Here is a 9015-nt window from a genome sequence, read left to right as displayed (position 1 = left end):
CCATTGACCACAACCTTTTGGGTGCGGCCATCCAGCCACATTGTGTCCCAATGGGAGAACCAGCGACATCTCAGAACGTCCAGAGACCAAAAATACAGGGGCTGCCAAATTCCAGGAGCAGGAAATAACTCTTACGTGTGGTTAGACAGACGTGTGTCAGCTTGTATGTGTGTTCTGTGCCCTTTTGCATGCTCTAGGTTATATAATTTTTTTTTTTTTTTTTTTTTTTTTTTTTTTTTTTTGCGTAGAAAAACTGTCATAGAATTAAATGGTAATGGTAGCTCTGTACGAGTTAAATCCTCATGCATCACCCATGGTCAGCATGAGGACATCTTTGGTAGATTCCATGTGGAGACTTATAATAAGACAAGAGACTGAGATGTAAGAAGAGTGCCACTGACTTGAAGAATGCAACACTTAGAGGTCTGGAGAAGATCTGGGCTCTCCTGTATGCTGCAGCTTTCCTCAGCTGCAGGAGAGAGTGGCAAAACTGTAAAAATACCACTTGCCTATAAGCATTACCATACTGTAAATTACAATTGGCTGCTGCCAGATTTCTGTTGGTTTTATGATATGTGCCATAGAATCTGGCAAAATATGAGAATCATTGGGGTGTGCTACGAGCTCTGAGTCATAACTCCGTGCTGCCCTGAGGATCTTTCTGCCTTTCTTATATAATCCAATGTTTGTTTACTCTCATTGCTTTGGAGATAATACTGCAACACACAGGAACATCAACCCACAGGGAGTGCTGTTCCAGCAAGGTGAGTTCAATGGGTTACTGCACAGCATGTGCTACTGAGGTAGTTCAGACCTAGTTCAGTGGGTGAACTGCATGATGAACACACATCTGGCATCTGGCTGGCTCACACTGACATTCAAGTGAGACCCTATCCAGACTCCTCAAATTTTCCCACAGAAAAGACTATCCATGGAAATCCTCCTAGCATCCAGGTGTCTTGAAAGGTGGAGAGTTGAATGCTAGAGCATGCAGGGAAGCTCTTCCATGAGCACATGGGATTTATACTTGTGTTGACTAGAGGTGACTACAGAACAAACAGAGATGAAGAGAGGCAGAAAGTGTCACTTGGCAACCCATGGAAGGACCCAGCTCAGCAAGGTCCTGAAAGAGAAGAAAAACTTTAAGGATGGCCCATACCAGACTCAGTGAAGCTGCTCATAAGCAGATCTATGCCAGCAAATAAAACAATAGGCAGGATAAGACTGGTCTGATGCTAAGCCTTTTCAGCATCCTATTGCGTGTCTCGCCATCATCCTGTTTCACTTATTCTGTATCATCTGTTTATTCATCCTCCCCAACAGCTCCTACTTGCTGGGACACTTCTGCAGAAATCTTGCCTCATTGGTCCGTCTTTCATCCTGCTTCCTGTATGGCCTTCTTTTGAGGCTGTAAATAGTGCCCTTAGCATGAACACCATCACCAAGATGACGGCATCCTCCAGTTCTGTATACTGGAGCTCTGGAGGAGCTCTGTAGATGTCCATGTATGCATCATGATACGGATTAACCTCTACTTGCACCCATGGGTCTCCTGCATAGGACAGCATGACTGCTTTGGACAGCATGAAACAACCAATGGGATAGTCCAGCATGGTTACCTTTTGTAAATAAAGGACAGTTCCTTTAAGCACAGCGTAAAATTTCTTCCAACCTCTTCTTCCTCTGGGAGCTAAAAAGGGAAGAACATTTAATTATACATGTCTACGTCTGCCAGTGCTGCTTTACCTTCACATTTCTGGTGAAACCAACCCTTCTCCTGACCCACCACAGTCATGCACTGATGCCCAGACCTCATGCACCTCAACTCTATTGCTCATGAGTGGCTTGTCTGCAGGGGTGTGTTTGAGAGAGATGGGTTGGGAGATGCAGCATCCCAGCAGGAACACAAGCAGGTCAAAAGCAGAGATGAGCTAGTATAGGGGTACCAGTGGACATGTGCAGGAAGTCTCTGCTTTTCCAAAGCCAGGTTCATGTTACTTAGACTAAATGCTTGAGAAGCAGGGACATTCCCTGACCTCTTCTGCTTCAGATAAGTTAGGCAGACATATCCTGGACAAAGTAGTTTCTGTTCCACTGAGAAGGGAACATTACAGCCAGCCATCTTGATGGACTTGGGAACAGAGAACTTGCTGGAAGCTGGAGAAGGGTGGGAGGTGAGGGAGCCATCTACTTCACCACAAGACAGCTGATCCTCCAGGCATGGGCTATTATGAAAGTGCTGGAAGGAGGGAGACCTTTGGTGGTAATCTCTACTCAAGACTTCTAATCTGCTGCAGTGACTGGGCCAGTTATATCAATTAGCAAAAAGGGTTATCCAAGGTTTCATTAATCTCTGCTCATTAATAGTTCCCAAATATATTTTCCTGTACCTTTCCTGTAATCCCACACACTGACAGCAAAGCTATGAGGCATCTTGTAGCCCAGCCATCACACTGCACCTGCTTGCAGCACACAGACAGGAACAAAGCTTCGAAGACCAGACTGTCCCCACAGTCAGGGCTGGGGTGAACAAGTGCTGTGGAACCAGCCTCATCCCATTGCTCAGAGTGTGGGATTCAGGTTTATGCCCATGAACAGGATGGAAGACCAGGTCTATCTGTGTGGGACAGGCACTGCTAGATTCCTTGGCAGTAAGAAGGGAAGACTGAGGGCTCTTGAAAACATTCATGTCTACAAATGCCTCAAAACACACTCCTTTCCCTGTTCCCTGGCATTCATGGATCTGGGGATCTCTCTTGTGTTCCCTGGGACATGGTAAGGACATGCCTTCAGCAGGAAAGGAAGGGAGAAGGCTAGGGCAAGGCTCTGGTACTGCCTGGGGCACATCTCTTCCTGTCCCATTGACACATACTTCTCTTCCCGTCCATGTCTGCATGGGTTTTACGCGTGAGGACACCGTGCTTGTAGGTGACTGCATTCAGTGCCTGGGGGATGTCCAGGAAGGGGTTGCTGCTGTCAACAATCCTTGTCACTTTCTTCGCACTGGCTCCAAATTTGTCATCTACCAGCTCCGAGAGTGATTTCCTCAACTCGTCCTCATCACTTGGAAACAAAGTCAGAGAAGAGATTGAGTGGAGGACACGTGGGCTGGGCCACAGTGTGCCCTATCTTCTTTGGTTTCAAAGAGAGTTATTTATTACAAGACTAGTCAGAGAAATAAAATGAAAGGAGATGGAGGGACTGTAACATGCAGTGTGCTAATGGTGGTGATCTGGACATATCTTGCGCGGGTGGCAAGTAACTGACCCAGTGGTCCCACTGGGAGGTTACTCAAAACAGTTAAGGGAATGAGTGCTTATCTGAACACCAGGAAACTACAGACACACCTTTGCTGAAGACTACAAGCATTTCACAGGGACAGTCTCCAATTCTTTGCCCTAAAACCAGAGCTTAAGGAGGTCTTTTGCTGAAAACCAGATATCACTGGGGTTTCTCGACCTCTGAGAGGTAGCTTCTGGGGCCTCCTAAGTACTGAAGGAGCTAGAGGAATGTCCTTTGCATCTCAGGGGAACAAAAGCTCTACAGACATTAGGGAGATGGGCCACTTGATCAAAACCCCACAAACTCTGAAATATATTACATATCAGCTCCCCATTTGTGTCCTCAGGGTGGGCCATCAGAGTGCAAGAAATGCTGGTCATTGCCATAAAAACTGCTTCTTCTCACAGATCTCCTGGTCCTGGACCCTGGACAGCAAGGGCTGAGCACCCTAGGGAAGTGTCCACTGACTCCGCCAAGCCTGCCTCTTCCTGTTTGGAATAAAACCTACTCTGGCGCATAGAAATCAGAACCTATATGGGAACTGGTATTTCCCAGTGTCCCTGTGATATTAAGGAGGGATAGCAAACAAGGAATTTCTGTCTGGTGTGATACATGTCAATGTCTAAATGGTATGGGTGGTCACCTTAGGTTGCAGATTAGATTGGGACCAAACCTTAGCTAAGGAATGACACAGGGCTGAATCTACTAGCTGGGATGTGAGCAGTAAAATACCACACTTTCCCACCTGCAGCAAGTAGATGGCCAAAGCATCAGACGCCTCTTGGAAGAGAAGGATGATTTCTCAGTCCTCAGCAGCCACAGGAGTCCTGGGGCTTAAGCAGAGCCCAGACACTGTGCCTGGGTAAGGAGCTAGTGAGGCCCAGTTCTCTCAGCTGCACCAGAGGGAACCCTCTGAGCTTCTGCTTGCTGCTGGGATGATGGTTGTATACCTGCCTGTCTGATTGGGTTTTGTGAGCAAGGGTATTTCACTCCCTGGGATGGACAAGACCAGAAGTCAGAGGTGAGCAGGGAGAAGAGCGTCTTGCCTGTGAAAGGCTATCACTCAGTGACATGTCTCTGAAACAAAATCAGGTACCCCACGTCAGGGAGTATCTGTCCCACAGCTCAGGAGCCAAGAGGTCTGCTGTGTTGCAGCATGTCCATCTGCGATAAAGCAGACACCCTGCAGCAAGGCAGGTCGCAGGCCAGTGTGGGGGTGCAAAGGTAGAAGTGGGGTGGGTGAAGGAGGGCAGGAGGGGGGCTAGATGCTGCTGACTGGAACTGCACCGCTGCGGTGGGACCCTGGGGGCTGGCATCTCTCGGACACGCCTGAGCCAGGGAGCATGTTCTGGCAGGCATTGTGTAACCGCTGCCTGCATCCCGCCAGCAGACGCACTTCTGCTGAACTCCCCTTACATAAACCGTCCCACGGCACCTTCTGACGAGCCACAGAGCTCCCTCTCCTGACTACGGCCACCCACGACCCGGCCTCTGCTGCAGACCTGGCATTGATGCTTTCCTCTCACACAGGTGCCGTGCAAGATTATTTAAAAAGTGAAATCGATGCTAGGTGACTCACTAAGAAGCCACTGCCCTTCCAGGGCCACTGGCTGGCTGTGTCCCTCCCGAAGGAGACACTGACCCACAGCAAGCAGTGCTGCCATCAGACCATGGCTGGCAATGGAGGCTCCTGCTCTGCAAAGCTTGACCCAGACAGTTGGGGAGGGAGGGAGGATGAAATGCTCTCCATACACTTTTCTGGCCAGGACAATATGAGAAGGAAGTGCAGATGATGGAATTAATGGCCCAGAAGGCCCTGCTTAGTCCTATGACCCTCTGGAGAAAAGAGAGGTCTGAGAGCAGGGAAGGGAAAGGAGGGGAAGGGAAGGGATGAGAAATATCCACCGTGTCAGCTTAAGCCTCCAGGTCTCTCACGGGCTTCCCCATGGCAGTGGTGGTGAGGTGTTGGGGCTGGGGAGCACAGCACAGCCCTCACTGAGGGTCCTGGCCTGTGCTCTGGGCAGGGGGTGGGTAGCAGAGCAAGGGAAGAGGGACTGAGGAAGGTGCTGTGTGAACCTGTAATGGAGGCCACCATGCTAGCTGTTTCAGGGTAAAAAAAGATGATCTGGAGGAGGAGACAGAGCACATCTCATCAAGTTTGTGGATGACACAAAAATGAGAGGTACAGGACCACCACTCACGAGGGACAGGAGCCTCACTAAATGCAGAATCCAAATACTGCACTGGGCTGGAGTGATCCTGCAGAAGGGTGGTCTGGGGCTGACTGGCTGGGAAGCAGCTCTGCAGTAAAGGCCCTGGGGCTTCTGGAGAACAGCAGGATGAACAGGAGCCAGCCAGTGTGTCCTGGCAGAAACAGAGGCCAAGAGCATTCTGGGCTGTGTAACAGCGGCACAGTGAGGAGGCTGAGAGAAGTGATCATTCTCCTCTGCACTCATTACATCGTATCTTGATACAGGAAAGAGTATTGGGCCCCCAGGACAGGAAAGGGCATCAACAAGGTGGAGAGAGCTCAGCAGAGGCCACCAAGATGCCTAGGGGCAGAAGCACTTGCAATTTAAGTGACTAAGGGAGCTGGACTTGTTCAGTCTAGAGAAGAGATGGTTTTGGGGCACCTTATGTGAGCCTTCGAATATGTGTGAGGAGGTTATAGAGGGGACGAAGCCAGGCTCTTCACTATGGTGCACGGCAGGAGGACAAGAGCCAGTGGGCATAAACCAAAACAACAGTGATTATGAGTAAGAAGAAAAGCTCACTCTCAGAATAATTAAGCATTGGTTCATGCCCACAGAGGGGCTGTGGGATCACTGTACTTGGAGGTTTTCAGGATCAAACAAAATACTGAGCATCCTGATCTGAATTCAGTGTTGACCATAATTTGAGGAGGAGCTGCTTTCTGCCCGAGTGATTCTCTGATACTATTTCCAGAAGAACCAATGTGGAAGAGGTGGAAAATCTCAGTGACCAAAATAACCCCAGATCTTGAGCTACTTGTGCAAAGACCTCTGAAGCACCTGGAGAGGGACCAGTATTTTATAGGTGTAATAGTAAACAGAGAGGGCATTCCTTTCCTTTAGATCATGTCTGTGGACCAACCTCCCTGTCTGTTTTTGTGTCTAAGCTATAAATAAACCCAGCTTGCCTGCAGGAGGGACTTGAGTGCTTTTATGGACTTGGCAGGAAATGTTCTGGGAGCTTCTGGGGCTAAAGACATGATTCAAGACCTGTCAGCTAATTTCAAAGACACACTATCTATCAAATGCTTAACATATACTTACATGGCCCACTCCAGCTTCTCATTCTTGATGGAGTTATATAGTGTCTGAAACAAGAACAAGGTATTAGCTGTGTCTCTAACGGAAGACGTCTGGATTATGGAGACTTTCTCCACACCCTGTCTGTGTTCTTGGAGAGACCCCTTCCTTGCTGAATTATCCTGGAGTAGCCACTAGTGAGCAGAACTGCTGTCCTGCTAGACCCCTTTTTGTCTATGTGCACCACTAGGTAAACCACTGGACACATCAGCAACAGAGGGGTCTCACAGCCAGCCTTCGTCAGGAGCCTGTCCATGGCATTTTTGACTAATTATGGGTGCTGTGCCTAGTCCTGAGTGAATCCTGGCCTACACAAAGATGGTATAAGAGTCCGGGGTATGCCAAGACACCTTCAGGGTCTCGACTACGAGAAAGGGACAGTGGAGGCTTGAATACTGCCCTGAGTGGCAGGGGAGGGACAGATGACCTTAGGAATCAGCTTGTCAAGTTCATCCTGTGCAAAATTTCAGTAGTTCCTTGGGGCACTGGGAAAGAAGCAAGAATGGGTTAGAAAATCAGAATGTGAAGGTGGCCCTGACCATACAGAGGGGTGGGGTAAGGTGAAGTTTGCTGGGAGGCAGGGGTGTTGTCTAAGGCATGATGTAACACCTCTGATGTGGCACTGGTCATTTCAGCCTCCTTCCATACAGCAAAATCAGGTTGCTGGACCGACAAGCCGGTGCAGACAGTAGTGGTGGTATTAAACCAAGTGGAAGGAGAAAATACTCACTTTGGGGTGTTTAACCAATATTGGTACTGAACTAGTTGTGTTGGAACACTACATCTAATTACATGGAAGTGAAGGCAGAGAAAAGTATTAGTGCCAGATGGTCATATTTGGAGGTGGGAGTACCTTGTTCAGTTCATTGTCTGGTGCATCACAGAGCTACCATGGGGGACCGGGCCCCTGGTATGCTCTGAGGGCAGATATGCCACAAATCTGGACAAAACATCACCAGGGAACAGTACCTCTGGTGGCTCACTACAAGTTAGCAGAAGCTATACCCATGTGGGTTACAATTCTTCTAATGAAACAATTGTGCACTGGAAAATGCTGATCCAAGGGCTCAGAGTGTCCCAGCAGGAGAAAGTGGTACTACAATAATGACAGTATCCCCCTGTCTATTTATAGCACATTACCTTCAGCAAATCCTTTGAAAAGTCCTTCCCATCATTCAGCCCATCCAGGTTTGCTATGAACTGTTGACATGACATCTTCTTGCCAATATTCTGTAAGGCAAAGAAGCAGCTCATTAAACTTCTGGAGAGTTTTGACTTTAATCAGTGTCTTTTAAAGAACAATTTAATATGTAGTGGTGAAGCCTGGGTTTGCATCAAGAGCTCAAAGCTGAAAGGTCTTCTGCTCTGATTTTCTATTAGGATCTTTGATTTATTTGCTCATGACAGCACCCAAAAGTTTCAAATGACCTCTTTCTTAATGTTGGAGACAAAACACCTAAAAATAACCTCCCCAGCTCTTCCTCCAAACTTTCTAAGTGATCTGGTCTCCAGGTTGGTACTAGTACAGGGTTTGTGTCTCAAAACTCAAGCCAAGCGCTCAGACTGCCTTGAAATTGCAAGGCTTGGATGGTTCTCCAAGCCTGCCGTGTGTGAAATTGTGTTAAGCATGCAGTGTCAGCATCTGAAGACAGCCAGCATTGGGCAATGACTCTTCCTTCACAAAAACTGTTATTTTTGATTGCCATTATGAAGAGAGATGATCCCACTACTGGTACTGTATGAACCTGAGTGCTGTGGCATGTGAGGGCAATACACTGGGAGAATCTTGCAACCTGGAACACATTCTTCACCAGTTAATGCCAAGGCTATTTGGTGCTGATGCTGCCAGGTCATCTGTCATCCCTGATATCAGTCTGTGGCATCTGTTTTCCCAAATCCTTTACCCGTCACCATAGCCAGGTGAGTCACTTTCTCAGCCTGCAAGTATCGAGGGTCTGGAGGCAGGCAGCCTTTTTCCAAGCCTCCCCTTGCAATCCTACTCTCCAAAGGTCTGGAACAGAGGTGTGGAGGAGTCAGGGGGACTTGTAGCATTCAGAAAAAGGAGTGTGATACCACAAAGACAAGATAGGTGTCTCCAGTGCCATGTCACATTGCAGCCTTCAACCCTGGAGTCAAGTCCACAAGGACAGACCCTGTGGTGACATTACATGGAGTGGACAATGGAGTTAGTGATAGGAGAGCATGAGCTGCCACCAGTGGTCCTAAGGATCCCAACAGCGACCTGACACTGGGATGGGCTTTGCATCAAGGTATTGACAGTGTAGCCATCCAGGAGGATTTGGGAGGATGGCCAAGAATAGCAGAGCCAGGAACATGATTAGGGATTTAGTGAGGAAGACGGGCTTCACTGGGTCCCTGGGGGGGGGGGGGGAGGCAGGGC

General features: G+C 48.4%; 1 protein-coding gene across 2 annotated transcripts in view; it reads right to left on the bottom strand.

Moving 5' to 3' along the window:
• PSD2 (pleckstrin and Sec7 domain containing 2) overlaps positions 1–9015 on the bottom strand; it is a 90572-nt gene that overhangs the window by 10955 nt on the left and 70602 nt on the right. The window contains exons 9-12 of one of the 2 annotated variants that reach the window (XM_014959670.1): positions 7755–7845; positions 6579–6622; positions 2873–3063; positions 1620–1690 (exon numbers count right to left, since the gene is read on the bottom strand). In XM_014959670.1, the coding sequence (XP_014815156.1) occupies positions 1620–1690; positions 2873–3063; positions 6579–6622; positions 7755–7845 (397 nt within the window). The remainder of the gene's footprint in view (positions 1–1619; positions 1691–2872; positions 3064–6578; positions 6623–7754; positions 7846–9015) is intronic. The other variant, XM_014959671.1, reaches the window with a different exon arrangement.

The sequence above is a fragment of the Calidris pugnax genome, unplaced genomic scaffold, assembly GCF_001431845.1.
Source record: "Calidris pugnax isolate Ruff unplaced genomic scaffold, ASM143184v1 scaffold418, whole genome shotgun sequence".
Classification (NCBI taxonomy): domain Eukaryota; kingdom Metazoa; phylum Chordata; class Aves; order Charadriiformes; family Scolopacidae; genus Calidris; species Calidris pugnax.
Note: the sequence above shows the minus strand (reverse complement) of the source record. Positions and strands in the feature narration are given on the sequence as shown.